At 46.4% G+C, this 21,216-nt stretch overlaps 1 protein-coding gene across 2 annotated transcripts in view; it reads left to right on the top strand.

Moving 5' to 3' along the window:
• Nucleotides 1-21,216, top strand: part of GANAB (glucosidase II alpha subunit) — a 919,668-nt gene that overhangs the window by 400,974 nt on the left and 497,478 nt on the right. For both annotated transcript variants that reach the window (XM_069645184.1, XM_069645185.1), the window contains one exon: nt 12,971-13,124. In XM_069645184.1, the coding sequence (XP_069501285.1) occupies nt 12,971-13,124 (154 nt within the window). The remainder of the gene's footprint in view (nt 1-12,970; nt 13,125-21,216) is intronic.

A 21,216-nucleotide genomic window follows, 5' to 3' on the forward strand; every position in this document is an offset into this window, starting at 1 on the left:
TAAAGTCTTTAGTAATGATGTCTCTTGTTTTGCAGGTTCCGGCGATGGCGGATGACGGGCTGAAGTGAGTTGAAGATGGAGTCCGTGTGATGAATAGAAGCGCCTGGAAGCACGTAAGTAAGCGCTTGTTGCCTGCTTCACGATGCGCTTTAACTGTCTTTTATTTTGCAGGTACAAGTTCGGAGCGGCTGCAGGGTGCCGGAATACCCACTGGGTTAGGTGTGGAAAGGAGTAATGGCACGTGAGTATTAAAGTTCCCCAATGTCTTTAAACGCACCTTGTTTTGTCTTTCAGATGCGGGATGCAGCGCCGAAGGCCTCCGGAGCGTGCAAAGAGTTGGTAAGCTTTTGTCTTTCAGATGCCGGAATGCAGTGTGAAGACCTCTGGAGCGCACGAAGAGTAGGTAAGCCTTTGTCTTTCAGATGCCGGAATGCAGCGCGAGGCGTTGGTGGCAGCCGATGGACCAGGTAAGTGAAGAGCTGTCACTGAAGACCGTAATGCTAATCTGTTCTTTCTTGTCTTTATAGGTGTTGCTGAAGACTGGATTCAGAATGGTAAGCCTTTTTCCTTAGGCCCAGGATCAGATGCAGAAGACACGATGAGCGTTCTGCTGCTGAGAATGCAGAATAACGCAAAGCAAGATTCATCCACCGGGTGTGGTTTAAATAGCCTCCTGTAGTGCTTAGGTGTCTCCTTCCACAGCCACGCCTTGGTAAGAAAAGAGTTCCTGCCTTCCAGAAGAGTTCCAGTGTTCTGAATCTAGGGAGTGGCTCCTGCCCCACCCAACAGGAAAAGTAGTTCCACACAGAAGAGGATCAGAGACTCAACTGGCAGGCAAGTAAGCAGCATGGTCTGCTGCAGGTAAGTCCACCCAAGCATTATGAGCCGGCGCTTCCAGCGCTGGGACTGGGCATATTTATGAGCCTGGTGCCACTGGCGCCAGGACTGGGTCCAAAAGGTCCCAATTGGGACTGGTTGGCCCTCGGAACCTGGGTTATGAATCTGCTTCCAAGGGAGTTGGGAAAACCCTGACCTTTTGGAAGCAGAGATCATGACAGCCTAGGACCATTCCCTCGCTCTGTTTCACGGACGCAGCAGCAGCGACAGCTCTCAAACATCTTGGCAAAGCGCATGCAACAGGATCAAGGGTGGAAGAAAAGTAGCCGCACGGCCTATACTTCCCTCCATGTTCCTGCGTTAATACAGCCAAAGCACATCCATCTCGTTCATGCACATACAACACAAAGGCCTTTTCATAATTTGGCGTGCCCAAAACCGGTGCCAAGCACAGTGCAGTCTTGAGCAGATCAAACGCTTGCTGGTGTTCCAAGTTCCACGCCAATGAAAAGAAATTCCCTTCTTCGTCAAAGCCAACATTGGTTTAATCGTTAACGAAAAATTGGGGATTCACTGCCTACAGTAAGAAGCCATCCCTATCAAGGCTCTGACTTCCTTCTGTGTATTTGGGACAGACATGCTAAAAATGATTTTTATCCATTCGGGCGTCAACCTTCTTCCTTACTTTGACAGGAGATAGCCCTAAATAGGCGACCTCCTGTCGACAACACTGAAACTTTTTGAGTGAAGCTTTGTGTCCATGTTGTGCTTGGTGAATAAGCAACAACACGGGCCCTCCTTACAGGCGCTCTGAGTCAGCAGCTAAAAGTAGATTGTCTACATACTGAAGCAGTGTACAAGTGGTGGGCAACTCGAGTGTGTCGAGCTGCTCTTTCAAAGCCCTACTATAGATACTAGGACTCTCTGTGTAACCTTTCCGATGCACGGTTGAAGGTAAACGAGCATCCCCTTAAGGTGAACGCGGACAGGTATCTACTATCTTCATGTATAGGAATACTAAAGAAAGCTTTCTTAAGATCCACAACACTAAAGTGAGTAGCAGAAGCCAGAATCATGGTTAATGTCGTCACATCAGGTACAATAGGAAATTGTGTAGCAACAATCTTATTGATGGCACGTAAATCAATAATGAAACAAAAAGGAATTGCATTATCACCTTTTTTGTACACAAGAAAAAATCGGACTATTGCACAAACGACCTGCAATTTCCTCAATTACCCCACGATGCACAAAATCAGAGACGATGCATTTCAAAGCTTGCTCACCATCAACTGAAATCTTATACTGGGGAATACGTGGCAACTTTACTCCATGTTTCAAAATAATCTTGACCGGCTCAATTTGTAGAACACCAACATCATTATCATCAATTGCCCACAAACACTCGAACATCACAAAATTCCGGTGGCAAAGGTCTGGTGAAGAACTGAGAGACAGAAAGTTGCTGTGGTGAAATCGTCAAACGCACTCCCTCCGAAGAACAATGAATTACCGCATTTAATTCCTTCAACAGATTCAACCCCAACAAATTCTCTCCACAGTTTGTAGTCAAAAGAAATGGACAGTGGTCCGTGAATGGACCCAAGGTAATCGGTACCGGCGAAGAAACCGGACAGACTACTGGTGTGCCAGAAAACCCTACAGAAACATTGGTTTGCCCGGACAGTGGAATGTTTGGAACCCATGAATGGTCAATGGAACACTTCTGTGCCCCTGGATCTATCAAGAATAGATGCTTCCTACGTCCCACTATCATCTCAACGTAGGGACCTTTATGATTAACGGGAATAGGCGTCGGTTCCAAACCCTGCTTCTGGCAATCCTAACGAAACAGAATGTCTTCAAAAGGAAGTTCTTCAGAGAAGTAAGTAGCAGAAGGATGAGCAAAAATGTTTCTATTATCCACACTCTGTGCCTGATTATCCTGCGAAAAAGGTTGCTGCAAAAACTAACTTCTACCAGGACCCCCTGCCCCAGGGCAGCCTCTGGATCGTCTACCCATGTTACCAAATGGGTTATTCGACCTCTGCTGGAGGATCGGGTATTGTGCACGCCAATGACCCTCTTGTCTGCAATAAGCACACTGGTTTATGTTTACAGGACTCAATGGCGCATTTCCTCGTGGAGCATACTGACCCCTAAACTGTGAATTACCCCCTCTAGGGCCTCTAACAATTTGCTGTAATAAAACTTTTGTTTTCAGGTCTCCCTTTGTTTTTTCAATTCTTTCCTTTTTTGTTATTGACACGCTTCTCATAGTACTGAGCCATATGCAACACTTCAGTCTGAGACTTAGCCTGCCAAGCGCTCTCCGAAGACATAATTTGCGACTGGATGTCAGGCAACAATCCACGCACAAATTTGTCTGCAAATAGTCACTTTCCAGACTGTGCTCAAATCTTGCCCACTGAAATCTGAAAACACCTGTTCAAACCGATTAAAGAATTCGGTAGCACCCTCAGACTTCCCTTGGACACAAGCAGTAAGTTTGTCCCAAATAATCCTCCTTTCAGCAATTATAGCTTTCAATTTCGTGACTATCCTATCTGGCAAAGTCAGTATTACCTGTGGTGGTCTTTCGCCAGCTGGCCTCTGTCTAATCTGACCATATTATCCCATGTATCTCCTAACCCTGGTACATCGTCTACAGTCCTAATCTGTTTCCACAAATCAACAGGTAGGGGCATGGGAAATGAATCGATATCGCTCAAGGTAAATACTGATGATTGCAAGACAGACTATCTCTTTGTAGAACCCTGTCGGATTCTTCCTAATATCGGGAATGGATTGTTTAAGGGTGTTCACTTCCTGTCTTGAAAACGGGACGTGAACAAACAGCGACACATAATGTGCAGGGATATCCTAAGCAGGTGTATCTGCTGCGGCATTAGCTGGAATCTCAACTTTTGGGACAAATGTCGGGGGAACCTCTCTTAGGCAACTGAGAAGTAGGCAACTCCGAACGCTTACTGAGCAACAGAGCTAAATTGAGCGCTAAAGCAGCTGAAGAGGTGTCAAACGAAAAAGCTCTTAAAGATATTCTGCAGGACAACAAATCTTTCTTTTTATACATTCATCCTGCAGGTACTCTACCATTACTTGTATCACTTTCCTCTGCATTTCTGGCGTATACTGACTATACGTGTTATATACTTATACAGGAGTTATCGACATGTCTGAAATCCACCTAATCGCATCTTTTCTGCAAATAGTTGTTTCCACATTTATTTACTTACGACAATGAAGGAACAGTTTCTGTACTAACAAAGCGTCCACACTATCTCCAACAACATCTTCATTCAGTAACCTTTTCAATACCCTTCTATACTCAAAAACCCTCTCAACATGCTCATGTACTTTCTCCGCAGTATCTCTTGAATATGCTAAAACATTCAGATCCCTCAACCCTTGTGGGAGATCTATATCATCTAATCTGTTCCACATTATACGTAAATTAATTCCCAAACCTTCAATAAAAACATTTTTCTCAGGAAAATTGTCTAAGTTGGAGAGTGTGGCAAAAACATCAGCTTGTTCACTCCTCTCCATACAGTGTCTAGTCCATGCAGTAAATTCATGCTTTCTCTCTGGAGACACAGTATTACGAGTTACAACCCTTGATCCCGCTCCCCGATCAACTACACGTGGCACAGAACCACTTGGAAGAGGAAGAGTAGGCAAATCTTGTACATTCGGTAATAAAGGTGCTATCACTGGTACAGCAGGCAAACCCACCAAACCCGTAACAGCAGGCAAAGGTGGAGGAGCAGGTGGAGGAGCAGCAATAAGAGGCGGAATAACAGCCGGAGGAAGAGGAACAACAAGAGGGGCGATAGGAAGAGCAGGAAGAACTACGGGAGGAGGAATAACAGCAGGAAGAGGCAAAACAGCAGGAATAGGAACATACGGAGGTGGTGCGGTGGCACCAGGCCTTAGTTCATTTAGAAGTTTGTCAATCAGCTCATCAGATACATGACTCTTTAGAAGGATACATTTTCTGGATACCAAGAGAAAAGGCCCTATCCATATTCCTAACTGACTCAGACTGTTTATTTTGATAATACAACAATGCTTTTCGGAGTTAGTCATATGACAGCGTGCATTTTTTCCCCTACTTTTAAGTTGCTGCATAGCTTCTTTCTTCCAATTCTGTAATGCATCAAATGCTGCGGGTCTAGCCTTTTTCTTTAATAATATAGATTCTAAGTATTCTATGCAAGGAATTTCAAAACTACCATTGATTGGCCACTGAAGTTCGGAAGCATGTCTAGTTTGTCTGTGCCAAATATCATTAAACACTATACTACCAATGCTGTGCTTACAGTACATAGTACACGCCGGCGACCCCTCCATTGGCACCGGTTGGCCAAAGTCCAAAGATTGTCTGTCACTGCGTAATAACGCCCTGAAGCAGGCAGACAATTTCCGAGGCATATCAGAATACTGGTGTTACCTGGTCAATTATTGTACTCGCGAGTGCAATGCGCCAAAACAAATTATCATGATACTTAAGAATCGGGTCACGACTCACCTGATCAAAGAACTAAGGAGGTGCGATCGGATTTCTAAGAACTCAAAGGACCCACGTGGTTGGTGATTTCGGCAAATCTGCCCGCCTCGATATATGGACCCTCGTCAAGATGCCGTCTTGGACCGTGGGCTCACCGTCCAGGGATTGGATCGTGCTGTACTGCTGAGGTATCGTTTCTCATCCAAGAAAGGGGCCCCCTTTTTTCACTGTCCGATCCCGGTCCAATAGCCGCGTCAACCTTCAACGAGATGGCATCAATCTTATGGCGCCCAAATAGGGACCCACCTGTAAAAGCAAAGAAATATCGAGGCTGAGTACCACAAAAGGAAATACACCAAACACGGGCTAATAAAGATTCACGGATATTTATTCTAATACTGTACAGTTACAAAGAAACTAAATCAGATAGATAGCGATCTGGCCCTCAGTATATCACAACGAATACCAGCCCTTTCGGTGTGAGAAGTGAGAGGTACTGGACATCTAGACATTTGTGCATTTTATACATTTTCAGTAATAATGTCCAGCCCCTCTGCAAGTTAATAATCCATGGTCTTGAGTTCGTGCTGAGTTCACTTATGGCTTGTACGACAATATGCACATGGATCATTCTTGGTTTACATACAAACAGGTTAAAATGGCAACAGTGTGTTCTTGGATTCAACAATAAGCCTTAGCACATGTCCTTTACAATGCAGTTCAGCCAGTGTCCACGTTCGATATTTGCTCAACATTGTGGTCGATGTATGTCCGTGGATCAGACTTATTGGCGTAGACAATCCTCTGTCTACAAGTGAAGCATGGGACAAGGTCTCTTTACTCAACCAAAACATTCGGCCAACAGACAGTCTAACCATTAACTATCGTACAAGGTTCAGGACGGCTGTTACAAGCGGGCAACACTGTCCACCATTTTAGACTAGAGTTACATTGGAATGGAAATCAAAATGGCGGATGAACCTAAAATGGCAGCGAAGTGGATCTAAAATCGGAACTTTGCATCGTGGTTTTCTCCGCAGAGCGACTGGGCTTAGGCCAATAAATAAAAAAAAGGGGGCACGATATGATATCCCGTTTAACACACAGGCCATCTTCCTCGTCTCAGTTAATGGGGATTCCTTAGTTAAAGGAATACTTAGTTTCATGTTGACAATAGCACATAGAGATTGCTTCACAGCACATATTTGAAGAGGTGATATTGGCCAGTTTTCTACGGAGTTCCTCGCAGGAACAAAGCCCTTGTCCCTAAAGGGGAGTCTCTCCCGGTGAGGTGCCACTTTCTCCGACCCCTATGGAGGGTGTTGCGGAGCAGGCTCACCTACCTAGTCTCACTGGAGTTGGAGGGGGGCGGACACTCCCCCTTGGTGAGAACGGATGAATTCCCGTGATTCGTCAGTCCAAAATATCTTCAGGGCTTTCTTTCAACAGGGTCTCCCGTTGGAGAATGGGATATAATAGTTTGTACCCAGTTGTGTGGGTCAGGACCTGCGGGTTAGCGTACTCGTTGTTCATGGATTTTACTTGCTCTTGGAGCTCTACTTGAGTCTTAGTGCCCGGGTCTTAGTTTCGGTCAGTCTCCTAGTGGCTTCAGTATACCAATCAAGGTAGCTGTCCAACTGGCGTTGGGGTACAAGTAGGTCCTTTTTCTCCAACGCTGTTTGTGAATCGGTTATTCTGTCTAGATCGAATATGCCTTCCTGGGTAAAGCATCTAAGGGACTCGCGTCTGCGTATATTTGTGCCATTGTTCCAAGTACTTGCATGCTTTGACGAGTAGTGAGTAAACATGTGTGCTGGACTTACTTTAGGAGGAAGTGACACTTGTCTAGATTGCCCTGAACATTTTCTATTGAGGTCAAGACAAGGTATGGCTTATTTCGGATCCAGGTCTGTCCTAACCCCATCTGCACCGGGACGCTTTTGAGTCCTGTGGCTGGTGGTGTGGGTACGCCTCATTAGCTTAACCGCTCTGCCAGGTCTTTTCGGCGGCTCGGGCATTTCTCCTGAGCCCTGTCCCCCACCCCTACATACATTTCATAGACACCTGCAGGTGTTGGTCAAATTCATACGACTGCTGTTTCACAGCCTATACCCTGTGTGTGTGTGTGTGTGTGTGTGTGTGTGTGTGTGTGTGTGTGTGTGTGTGTGTGTGTGTGTGTATGTATGTATATATATATATATATATATATATATATGTGTATATAATATATCATATTTTTTTTTTTTTTAAGAGAAGTGGGTAGGTATGGGTCAAAGGACAGGGCACATAATCGATAGAAACACAGCCGGTTACAGCTTTCATACTAGGATAGAAGAGATTGGGAAATATAAAGCAGGGTCACAACTTGTGTTGCACAAAGAGGGTTTCAAGTGACATGGTCTGGGTTGAGACAAGGCAATCGCAGACCTCTCATCCAATATGTTTTCTTTGCACTCATGCAGAACACGTTCATCCTCGTCACTACTCTGTCCTACAGTACTCTGACCGGCACCACAGTCTCCTGTTTTCTTAAGTCAGTACGGAGCATGGATGCGTTGCTTTTAACACTGCAGTGGCCAACTGCTTCACTTTTCTTACTTCAGATAACCAATTTTGTCAGTGTACTTTCCCCTCCTATTACTCAGGCAGATTTTATACTTTAAATACAAATACAGATATTTTGACCAGTTTCAGACAACACGATACACAACATCACAATACATTGATGCAGTTACCTGTGCTTGCCAACTCATGATTTTTCGATGGGCTTTTGCTTCCGCTTCTGCTCTGTCTGCCCTGCCTGAGTCTCTGGGGACTCCGGCCAGCTATCCCTTCTGAGGAAATCGTCCTTTCTTGGTGCAATGGAATCGCTGGGAAGTGCGCTCAGTGGCCCTAGGTCCGGCCGCAGAGCAGTGCGAATCCACAATGTCTAAGACACCAGATTGTGGTGGAAGAAATCACCACTCACAATTAGTGAATTAACACTTTTAGTAAAGCAGTAGCAGACACCTAACCAACAGTGACATGAGACTTCGGCACAAGTGAACCACCCTCCATCCTGTGCTTCGGTCTTTTATACCCACATCAATAGATGAGTTCCAATTGCAGGGTTGTGGTCTCAACCTGGCAAGGTCACACCTTGCAACAATTTTCTGACTGAGAACAAACCCTCATCATACGACCTTTGATGCCAGCTGCACTCTGCTGTGCTTGTTAGTGTTATCAGTGAAAACAACATAGCGTAATACATTGCTCCAAGGTGAATCTACTCCCTAAATATGGGTTATATATTCCCTAAAGCTTGCACCCGCAGTCACCTTTTAGCAGGAAAGCGAGAGCAGAGCACACTTGCCTATACCAGAAGGGATATACATAAGCATTAACAGTGAAGGCGAGCATTCCTTCGGCATGGGGAAAGTGATGTTCTAACTGTGACATGCGCAGTACACTCTACATCCCGCCTCATGCAAGCTAGAGACAGTGGTTTAAACATGGCGAGTGGAAAACTAAATATAATGGTGTGCAATGGCGTTATAACGGGGGTGGGAGGTACATAAATGAGTATGCCTTCTTACTTGTTTGTTCCTCCACAGTCCATTGGGCTACTAATGGATACTAAAATCGGCAACACCCCTAGCGAAGCAAAAACTAAACAGCTGCCACCAGCTTACTCTACAAAACCAATGTCGGGTGATAAAATAACCATAGGTCCAAAAAGTGGTGCTCAACAATATCCTTAATCCTAGAAGTCATATAGTCTATCATAGGACCATATACATAAGAATTGTGTTGGGGCAGAATTCAATTTTTTAGGGATCCTCCATTCTCATTTTACGGGACCCCTACTTTTTATTTATTATATTTTGCTTTTTACCTCTTTATTTTTGTTTTCTAATTGCTTTTCGTGCTCAGAGGGACTTCTGCGGAGGACCTCCTGCAACTGCGTCAATTTTTTTCATCCTAGGTAAGTTCATTTTTTCAGAGCGCCAGTTGAGCTAAACTACTCTTAAGTGGACTAAGTAGGGAAGGGGCACTGTTGTGCAGTAAAGTTTGCACACAGCAGAAACAGTAGGTAAGAAGACACATAAGAGAAAGTATTAAACAAAAAAACACTAATTTATTATAGTAGTACACTAATATTCAAAAGTAAGAACAAATATCAAGGTACAAGTATACGGTTGAAGGTTGGGTAACCATTGATGGGTTGCCCACTACTTTAATATCACAAGCAGTTATTCAAACCACAAATGCTACCCACAAAGTAGGGAGAACGATATCACACAACAAATTCTATCCAGACAGTAGGGAGAACAATATCACACACACCACATACACCTCTGCACCATATACTTGGTCTTCAGAAGTCCATCCCTAGTGGGCACAGTCGCTGGGAGTATTTAGGTGTCACACACATGTTCCAGCGAGTCAAGGTGATAAGAAAGAGAGCTTACTTAGCTAGGGTAGGTAAAATGCTCAAAGGAGTTTGTGAAGAGCAAAAGCAATAGGTGAAATGGGTCTTAAAGCATGACCCGTAGAAGTAATGAAACACCACCACTACCCTGGACCAGCCCGGATTACAAGAAGTTAAACAGGACTTTGGCCCCAATGAGGAGGGGAGTGGTTCAAGAGATGGGATCTCAGGTCCTGAGCTCCTAGACAGTTAAACAGTCCCAAGTGATAGATAATCTCTGGGGAAGACGTGCCTCATAGTTGAGGTGGTTTTGCATGGTCGTCTAGTTGCGGGCCCAAGAGCGTTCACCACTGGTTTTCTCTTCATTTATTTGAGGACCTCAGATGGTTGGGAGGAATAGGTAGGCACTCGTGGTCCGTTCCTCGATGGAGACCCTCACGGATGATGGTTGCATGGCTTGCATTGACCCCGGGCAGGGTCAGGAGGAGCTTGGTGGCAGGACTGTGGGCTTCTAGCAGTTTCGTCTCCTGGTGGAGGGTAGTACAGCAGATTAGCAGTATTCCAACAGAGCCCTAAGTGTGCCTATGATGTTAATGGACATTTGTGCCGCGCACTATCACCACCGAAGGGGTCCCAGTTCCAGCCAGTAGGCATGGAGGATGTCCTTGCAACAAAGCACAGCTGGATCCGAGTCTTGCAATCAAAATGCGAAGGTGCATGCTCCGACAACCATACACAGGCAATGGAACTTGAGAATGACAGCTGAACATTTGGTCCCACCCATCAAAGTGAGGAAGACACATTGCATAGTTCTTCCCTGTACAACAGAAGGCAGAGGTTTGTGACAGTTTTTTTTTGTCTGAGCCAATGCTGGTTTCTGCAGAAGTCCTCTGGTTTACCTTGATGGTCTTCATAGTCTCTGGGTCTTCTTAGCTCCAGTGGTCAAGCTCATCTTGTCCTATTCAGAATTCAGGCTGGGAGCAACCACAGCCCTTCAATAAGGATTCTTGCCACGTTCGAACTTGGAGGTGGCTGTCCAATATTGACAATGGATTGCTGGAGGGGTTTACATACTGTGTCTAAATACTCATGTACCAGTCAAATGCTACCCTTTCCTATTGAAAAGGCTGGTGGCAGTGATTTTACAACTAACTACCATGACTTTTCCCGATGTCGAACACCGGTAGCTAAAAATCCCGGGAGCCATGTTTTTCAAGATGGCACCTTAAGCCCCTTTGTTTAAACAGGTCCCAGTCTTCTTTTTTTGCCGTTTCTTTTTGGAAAGGTCCTTCTAGTGTTTGCCTCTGCGCGCCAAAACAGGTTTGGTCCCTTTGTTTGTATGTCTTTGACGGACTTCAGGACTGAAGACCGCCTCTGGCGCCTGAGTGTCTGGGATGGGCAGGACACTTCCTAAGCAGGTGCCCGACTCCCTGTGCTTGGTCTCCTAGGAGACCCAAATGCACTCTGGCGTGATTGGCTGGCTGACTGTCTGGCAAGGACAGCCACCCTGCTGGGTGAGTGATTGCTAGGCTGTAATGAAAGGTTGAGTACCGTTTAAAAGGCGAGTCTCTTGGACTGGAAAGCAGAGTACACCACTGGAATGAAATAATCGAAGAAGAGCTAGAAGAGGACGGCTGCTGCAACTCCTGGACCATTGGTTTGCCTGGTGAAGCCATGCTGCAGGTCCGATTGCCAAGTTCATCTCGACAGAGAAGCCCCTTCAAGGACGACTTCTCCCTTTTGAGTTGGTGGGACCAATCAACTCGTAAGCCACTTGGATACCATTCTCAAGGCTGGTTAGGATTAATCAGGGAAAGGGACTCCAGCTTGTGTGCTAGAATCTACAGCTACTGGAACTGAAGTGACTCCATTTTGTTTGCGTTTTCCGACGATCCCGTGCAGTGCAGGAGTCCCCCGACGTCCTCCCTCTTGTCCCCACGTCTGAGGCTCAGGAACAGCGAGATCTGCAGGAACTGCCAGGAACCAACAACTTCAGTTGCATCTGTTTCTTCATACTAAGGTACTGTGCCAACCCGATTGAGAGAACGCCACACTTGCGGTGAAAGTTTGTGAAACTTTCCCAACTTGCAGGCCTAATCAGTTTGTGACCCAACAAATAATTCTTTTTCGCCTAAACGGAGGCTCTTTCCTATCCAGAACACTAGCCCATTGATTTTGGCCTAGGCCTATTGGCTTGAATTGAACTCTTCTGGTGAATTGGAACTATTTGCACTGTCTAACAAGTATATGTGATCTATTCTACTTACTTTATGCCTTTTTGCTCACTTCTAAGTAACTGAACTGCCATGTGGCTCCTATTTCAGGGGAGCTCAAACTGTCTCAGAATCTTAGTTTTGTATTGGAGTGTATTGGTATATAATATTAAGTTGCCTCCTTTTAGTGAAGTGACATGTGTTCTAAATGATTGTGTATTAAATTAATAAGTGTTTTACCAAGAAACCATGAGTATAAGTGTCTACTTGAACCACTGTGATTGAAAGTCCTTTGTGCAATGACTTGTACTGCTCACATTCACTCTTGAGATAAGCCTGGCTGGTCAGCTCGCTACCAAAACTGTGTGGTACAGACTTATACCAAAGGTTGGTTTTGTCTTACACCTGTAGTCCTAATTGTGTGTGTTGGTCCAAGAGGGTACTGCATGCAATTCTGCCTAACACAGCCAACCTCCCAGAATCTGCCCAGCAACAACCAAGCCCCAGCAGGGATGTGAATTGGTGGCAGAAATTCTGCCTCTACTTTGAAAATAATCTTCGGGAGTACATCAGTGGAGCTGGGAAGATCAGGATAGAGGGTAAGATTTACACAAAATCTCATCACAAAGGATGTTGCGTGGCTAGGCTTGTTGGCAAAGAAATGAACACATAACAAATGGTACTTTCAGTTAATGCTAACAGGGTGATTTTCTTTTCAGAGATTTTAAAGACTTTTTCTGGACAAAACGTTAACAGGGCAGAATTATACACAGCTGTGAATCTAGCAGATCTCATCTTGCACAATTGTCAAATGTAAATAGGATTTAATTTAATTGATGGGGCGGGGGGAATTTGGTAGACAGGTGTTGTAGGATAGTCTTGTGCTATATTGTCATCTGGTAAGGTGGCCCTACATCAGAATGTTCAACGACTGGTTGGTAAAGAACAAGATGTCATGATCAATTCATTCTTCTACAGACGCTGTTTGGGAAGATGTTGGACTACATGCACGGAGGTGGTGAAACCCCCCAGACCGATGTACGCTGGATGTCTGAAAGTGGGATTATTGATGTCTTCCTTCTTCTGGGACCCTCTGCCAAGGATGTGTTTAAGCAATATGGCTCTCTAACAGGTATGGGAAGGATCTCCCCCACTGTATACACACTACAAACAGCCCTCAATTCCTCTAGTACAAAGTCCTTCCCATCAATCGGAACCCTTATTCCCATTACCCAATCACCATCTGCCCCTCTTGTAGAAACCCCCACCTTTCTCAAAGGGCTCCCATTTGCTCCCCACAACTGCATTGCCCAAATCACAGGGACCTAACCTCACGATTGCCCTTTCTACCAGGTAGCTCATTTGTTCTGCTTTTTCAATCCAACTGCGCTGCAATCTCATTCTATTATTTCTTTATTGCTTCTGTGGTATCCTGTCTCTCTCACCTTACATGTATCCAACATTTGAAGAAGTATATTTCTATCTGTCACTGCAGTATTTCCTTTCACTGATGGTCTACCTTTCCCAGTCTTGTACCTATGAACTTTGTTAGGGTTTTTCAAAACTCTTTTACTGTTACGGGAAGTCAACCTTGCTGGTTCATCAAGGTTTAACAGTCTCACCAGATTCTCACTGGCAGGGTGTCTGACTGAGGAGATAAGCCGCTCAGTGTAAACCACATAAATTCAGAATGACAACCTTACAGGAAGTAATCCCTCTGTTAACGCAGGGGGATTACATAGCAACACTGGCTATGAAAGATGCATACTTTCATATTTTAATGCTGCCAGCGCACAGAAAGTACCCAACGTTCATGATAAAGGACAAGCACTATCAGTTCAAAGTTCTCCCCTTCGGCATTGCCTCAGCCCCAAGGGTGTTTACAAAGGTAATGGCGGTAGTAGCGGCTCAACTGCGCAGGCAGTCCATTCCAGTCTATATTTACCTCGACGACTTGCTAATAACGGAGGATTTGTATGGAACATGCCAATTAAATACCCAGAAGACGGTAGATCTACTCTTCATTCTGGGATTCTCGATCAACGAGAAAAAGTCCAGCCAAGTCTAGCAATTTCTGAGGGCTCTAATTCGGACCAAAGATGGGCTTGTATTGCCCTCCGAGAAGGTTCAAAACCTGCTGTTCCAGATCCCTCACTGTATAGCCAGTCACAAGGTGACTATATGCAAGGTCTTGCGACTGTTTATGATGAAGGCCTCCTGCATTTATCTAGTCCCACACGCACTTCTGCTCATGCGCCCCATGCAAGAGTGGCTCTCGAACCAATGGTGTCAGGTCAGCGGACATTGGGAAGCTCTAGTGGTTGACTCGGCAGCCCTTGTTCAGTCACTGCAGTGGTGGTAGCGGGAGAACCTCTTGCAAGGGAAAACCTTTACCACCCCTGCAGTAGAATCCACTCTCACCACAGACGCATCTGATGGGGCGGGGTGGGGGGCTCGTCTCCTTCACTGGACGGTGTACGGCATGTGGTCCCTAGCGGTAGCTAGCAACCACATAAACCTGTTGGAATTGCTAGCAGTATTCAAAGCCCTGAAGGCATTCCAAACAGACCTCCAGGGGAAGACAGTCCTAGTCCTCACGGACTGTACCACTGCCATGTATTATCTGAACAAACAAGGGGACACTCATTCTCCAGGGCTATCCAAACTGTCCCAAAACATTTGGAAGTAGGCTCTCAAACTCAAGATGTTCCTCCTATCGCAACACATTCCAGGACAACTCAATCTGCTGGCGGGTGTGCTCAGCGGAGACTTCCCACTACCCGTTAGAGTACGAATGGCAGTTACACGAAGACATTGTTTTCAGCGGTGTCCGGTCAAATGTTCGAATCAAAATGGTCAAATGACAAAAGGGTCGGGTTAGGTAAAAAAAGGTGTTATTACACCAAAAACAGAGGTTTGGTGGCTGGATTCCCCCCCCTCCCCACAAAAAAAATGAATTTTTGACTCGACCCTTTTGTCATTCGACCATTTTGATTCGAACATTTGACCTATAACCGTTTTCAGCATCTTCGCAGACTGGGGCTACCCAGAGATCGACTTGTTCGCAACCCTGGAAAACGCGCAATGCCCAGATTACGGCTCCAGGTACCCACCGAACCGCTACAAAGGGAACGGTTTCTGGATAACCGGGTCAGGCAAATTTGTCTACGCCCCCCCACCCCCCTGACTCTCAAGATGCACCAGGAACCAGTCACAATGATTCCGGTGGCACCGATGTGGGCCTGCCAACCCTGGTTCTCTCAATTGATGGCAATTTCAGTCGCCCCGGCAAAGAAGCTGCCATGCCTGTTCAACATGCAGTCACAACACGGAGGAGAGACACTTCATCCATGCCCGCAAACTCTCACTTTAGCAGCCTGGCTCCTGAAGGCATAGAGTTTGGACACCTTCAACTTCCTCAAAGATGCGTACTTGGGGAAGAACGAAAACCTAATGCTAGGCATTGCTACTCCAATAAATGGAAACACTTTGTCATCCTAATGCTAGGCATTGCTACTCCACTAAATGGAAACGCTTTGCCATCTGTTGCAATGCCAAGAGCATCAGTCCTATTGATTGCACACCAACAGATCTTGTCCTGTACTTGACTCACCTGGTTTTCAGTTCCTTTAAAGGTTCACTTAGCGGCACTTTCAGCTTACACCACGTCCCAGAAAAAGGTTTTGTGGTGGAAAATGCCAATGATCAAGGCTTTTATGGAAGAGGTTAAAATACTTCACCACGCTGTCTCCAACCCAGCTCCCCGGTGGGACCTGAATTTTGTACTGACTAGACTAATGGGACCTCTTTGAACATATGCATAAGGCTAGCTTTAAAGCACTCACAAAACTGCCTTCTTGGTGGCAGTTACATCAATAAGGAGAGATAGTGAAATGCAGGCCCTTTCAGTTCAAGACCCATTTGTCACAATTCACAAGGATAAGGTGGTCCTGCACACTCACCCACGGTTTGTGCCTTAATTTATTTCAAAGTTCCATGTGAACCAATCAATAGAACTACCCACCGTCTTCCAGGACCCCACTAACGTGGCAGAAATAAGCCTCCACTTGATGTGAGGAGAGCAGTGATATATTATCTGGAGAAAATTAAACCACTAAAAAAAAAACACAACCAGTTTTTTTCGTTTCAGTAGCTGCTGCTGGTAGAGAAGGGGACCCCGTCTATAAATCAGCCATTTCTAACTGGATTGTAAACTGCATCACACTGCTACACTCTTGGTAAGAGAGATCTGCCCTTCAAGCCTAGAGCACACGCTATTCTGGGCACTGGGGCTTCCATAGCATTCATTGCAAATGTTCATCTTGAGTCCATTTGTAAAGCAGCAACCTGGAGTTCTGTACACACCTTTACACAACACTACTGCCTAGATACAATCTCTAGGTCTGACTCGCAGGTGGAAAGGCGGTGCTAAGACATCTCTTTGCTACTGTTCCTTCACACATTCCACCACCATCTCTGAGTACTGCTCGCTGGTCTATGCACAGCATGTGATTCTAAGCAGCTTAACAAGCATCAGAACACACGCATTACTTACCGTAGTAGCATTTCTGATTATTGTATCTGCTTAGATTCACATGTGGCCACCTTTCCTCCCCTCTTAGAAGGAACATGGGACATCTTACACCTCTCTTTGTACTCACGATCGTCGTAAGGCTCCCTCACGGCAGAAAAAACACAATCGGAGGGATTTTGGGTACACTAGTCATGTTAGGGATAGTGTTACAGGCACGCCCATGTTGACATCCCCTTTCGATCCTCGAAAGAAAGGTGCAATACACCACGATTACCACTAGATGTCGGACTATATGCACAGCATGTGAATCTAAGCAGATACAATCAGAAATGTTATTACGGTAAGTAATGCATGTCTTACTAACCATACAGATTCATTAAGCTAGGAATACTACAAGGAAGTAACCTTTTTTCTGATGTTTGTTAATCTGCTTAGAATCACATGCTGTGCATAGGTCCGACATCCAGTGGTCACTGCGGAGTATTGCATTTTGTTTTTCGTAGTCGAAAAGGGGACGTCGACAAGGCGTGTCTGTAACACTATCCCTATAGTGACGTGCGTTGTACCCACAATCCCTCACGCGTCGAGGTCCCTCAGATTGTTTTTTTCCGCCCAGTTCCTGGTCGCCTTTCGCGGAGCTCCTAGAGAGACATTGCTAATACTTGCCACGGACCTCGGTCCTTTGTTATACTTAATATATTATTAACGATCCCTCCCCCTCCCCTCGACGTTAGCTGTTAAGCTGTTTCTCCGCCGAACAGATTTTCGACGGAGAGGAAGAGCGGAGGAGATCCTTCGGCGCTGCCGAACACGTGGCCTGGCCTCGACGGCCAACATACAGTAGGGAGAGTGGGGGTTCGAACTTTTATCTTCTCTTTGAGAATGTCTTTCTTTCTCCCCTTTCTTTCCCTTGGGGTTGTTATCGCCAGCTATTATTGCCTCAGCTATGGAGAGGACACCTTTTAAGTTCTGCCCACGCTGCAGGGGCAAATATACTTGGAAGGATAAGCACAAGCTCTGTAATCGTTGCTTGCCCCTCGATCACAAAGAGGACAGCTGCGCAGCCTGCAAGCTCTTAAAACCTAGAACCCTTAAAGAACGAAGGGTTAAGAGGTGGGCGGACTACGCGATGTCGAAGTCAGTGTCCTCACCCGCTGCCGCTGTTACTGAAAGTGACGAGGAAGCCCATAACTCGACGTCCGTTGCGGAAGTCATGAACCCCCAGAAGGAGCGTTCCCGCTCCTCGACGTCCGTCCCCGACGTGCTCGGCTCACGCCCTGCTTATGGGGATGAACACCCCGGCGACAAGGACGCACATAAACCCCATAAGGCTAAACATACAACCCACGGCTCTTCTTCGTCGAGAACGAAGGATCCATCAGCGCCGAAGGGGACGCAGGGCACTCCGGCGTCTACCGCAGACCGTAAAGGTCTCAAGCCCCACCCGCAAACGCAGCCGCGACCAGCGATTGGGCTTTCATCTAACACGGGCGCTACCCCAAAAACATCCGACGTAACGCTCCATAGAGCGGCCGTCGAGGTACAACGCGCAACGCACACCACGTCGACACCAGAGCCCTCGACTGACAAACTCGTTGTCGAGAGCCTAGCGAGAATTGTCTCCGAAGACAAACGTGCGCGGACGACGAAACAAACGTCGAATACCGCGGCGAAAAAGCACAAAGGTAGCCAAGAACTGCCCCTTTCATCGAAGGACGCTTCTGAACTACCGGAGGGCTTTTCAGAAGGAGACGGAAACCTCTCGTCGACGTTGTGGGAGCGTTCGAAGCGGTTCGAAGGTGAAAACACAGATTTCCCCCCTCTAGACTATTCAGGGGTACCCCATGAGACCCTTGAAAGACTCCATTCTTGCATGGAGAAGATGGAAAGGTTCCTAGGAAACCAAGACCCTCCCACTCACAAAAGACAAAGAGAATGGCCCCAGGATGACCCTAGAGTCAAGATTCCTAGGCTGGTTCCCCCTTCCACAGATTTATATGACCTCACTGAGGAGGAGCAATACCTTCAGGAAGATGAGGAGTGTTTGGGTGGGGAAGAAGAACTTGAGGAAGAGGGGTTCGAAGAAGATCCTTACACTAATTTCGAAGAGGATACAGCTACCTCGCAGCCCTTGCAATCCTCGTCAGTGCAGCCTTGGCAATCCCCATCAGTGCACTCAGACCCTGATGCCTTTCACCCTTCTCCTCTCAAGGATTCACATATTGGGAACTCCTCTCCCATAGATGACCAACCTTCCCTCAATGCACTATTGCGCAAGGCAGCAGCGCATTTTGAGATTGACACAGGGGAAACTCTTCCAGACATAGACTTTGTAGAAAGAGTTATTAAAGAAAAAGCCCCTGTTAGCCAGTGTATTCCACTCCTGGCTTCTATTAAGAGAAGAATTTCTCCTTCCCTTTCTAATCCAGCTTTAGTAAGAGGGGTCAACCCTAGAATAGAAAAGCTCTTCAGCCCTTCATCCTCTGACCCTTTATACATCAGAGGACACTCTATTCCGGACTCCCTTGTAGTTACCAACACAAGAAAAAGAGCAGGGGTACCACTATCCACTAGTGAAGCACCACCTGACAAAGAAGGCAAGAAGCTTTACGCACTCGGGAAGAGAATCACGACCTCCGCCGCCTTCTCTACTAGAATTGCTAATAACAACTCCCTATTAGCTAGCTACGCAGATGCACAGTGGAGCAAGCTGCGCAGCGAGGCAGAGGACGCACCTGAACCACTGCGGTCACGTCTGCTAACTGTAATATCTGAGGGAACACTTGTAAACCAGGGCATCGTTAAAAACTCCCTAGATGCCGCGGAGACTGCTGGCCGCTCCCTGGTTCAGGGAATACTTCTCAAACGACACGTTTGGCTACGCAATTCAGGTTTTAAACCCGAAACCCAAGCCTCCCTCATAAATAAACCCATAGAACAGACGCATCTGTTTGGGAAGGCAGTGGATGAGGCACTAGAACATGCTAAGAAAGAGTTTGATACCATCAAGACTCTTGATCAAATATCTAGACCCCCTAACAGGCGAGGCTATGGTAATAGACGCTCCTTTCGTGGCCAAAGACAGCAGCAAAACCAACAACAATCGTACTCTGCTACCAACTGGCCCTCTAACCAGGGTAACACCCAGTTCAGGCCAACGGCGTGGCAGAGGAAGAGGTCGTGGCTCCAGCCCCAGAGGTTCCACGCCCAATACCAGTAAATGACCCGAAGATCCGGGTCCCCTCCCATGCATCACCGGTCGGGGGCCGGCTAACATCGTTCCTATCAGCATGGGAGGGAATAACGTCAGACCGATGGGTATTATCAACCATAACCCACGGATATTGCATAGAATTCAACGGTTACCCGAAGTACAAACCCCCACGAAACCAACGCAGATCACCGGAGCACCTCACCATTCTTTTACAAGAAGTAGAGGAACTACTGAAAAAAGAAGCAATAGAAGCTGTCCCCCTATCTCAGGTAACAGAAGGTATTTATTCAGTGTACTTCCTTGTACCCAAAAAGGACTTAACCATGCGCCCTGTATTAGATCTGCGCCCAGCGAACAACTTTGTCAAACCACAGAAGTTTCGTATGGTGACCTTGCAGGAAGTAATCCCACTGTTATCACAAGGGGATTACATGACAACGCTAGACATGAAAGATGCATACTTTCATATTTTAATGTTGCCAGCACATAGAAAATACCTCAGGTTCAAGATAGAGAACAAACACTACCAATTCAGAGTACTACCCTTCGGGATAGCTTCTGCTCCAAGAGTATTCACAAAAGTACTGGCAGTAGCAGCGGCCCACCTGCGAAGGCTATCCATTCCAATATACCCTTACCTCGACGACTGGCTCATAACCGGGGATTCTTACGAAACATGCTTCTCCAATACCCAAAAGACCGTAGACCTTTTGTACCAACTGGGCTTCTCCATCAACGAAAAGAAGTCCAGCTTAGAACCCAGCCAAACCAAACAATTTTTAGGGGCTCTAATTCAAACAAAGGACGGCCTCGTCTTCCCCTCCAACGAGAGGGTCCAAAACATGCTGTTTCAGATCCCCCACTATGTAACAGGTCAGGAGGTGACGGTACGCAAAGCTATGCGCTTGCTAGGGATGATGGCGTCATGTATTTATTTGGTACCTCACGCGCGTCTGCGCATGCGCCCAATGCAGGAGTGGCTCAACAGCCAGTGGTGTCAGGCCAGCGGACAATGGGACGATCTAGTGGTGGTCTCGCAGGCCTTAGTTCTTTCGCTGAGGTGGTGGACAAAAGAAAACCTGCTAATAGGGAAGACTTTTGCCACACCCGCGGTAGAAGCCACTCTAACCACAGACGCATCCCTCACAGGATGGGGGGCTCACCTATCCCATCAAACTGCTCACGGAGCGTGGACTCCGAGCTTAGCATCCAAACATATAAACCTGCTGGAACTTCTAGCAGTGTTCAAGGCACTGAAAGCCTTTCAGAAACACCTGCAAGGAAAGACAGTGATGGTCCTCACAGACAGCACCACAGCCATGTACTACCTCAACAAGCAAGGGGGCACTCACTCTCCAGGACTGTCCAAACTGTCCCAGAATATATGGAAGTGGGCTCTCAGACACAACATGTTTCTACTATCGCAACATGTACCAGGGGAACTCAATCTGCTAGCAGACAAGCTCAGCAGAGACT

Source organism: Ambystoma mexicanum, chromosome 2p (assembly GCF_040938575.1).
Source record: "Ambystoma mexicanum isolate Mex_15411 chromosome 2p, UKY_AmexF1_1, whole genome shotgun sequence".
Classification (NCBI taxonomy): Eukaryota; Metazoa; Chordata; class Amphibia; order Caudata; family Ambystomatidae; genus Ambystoma; species Ambystoma mexicanum.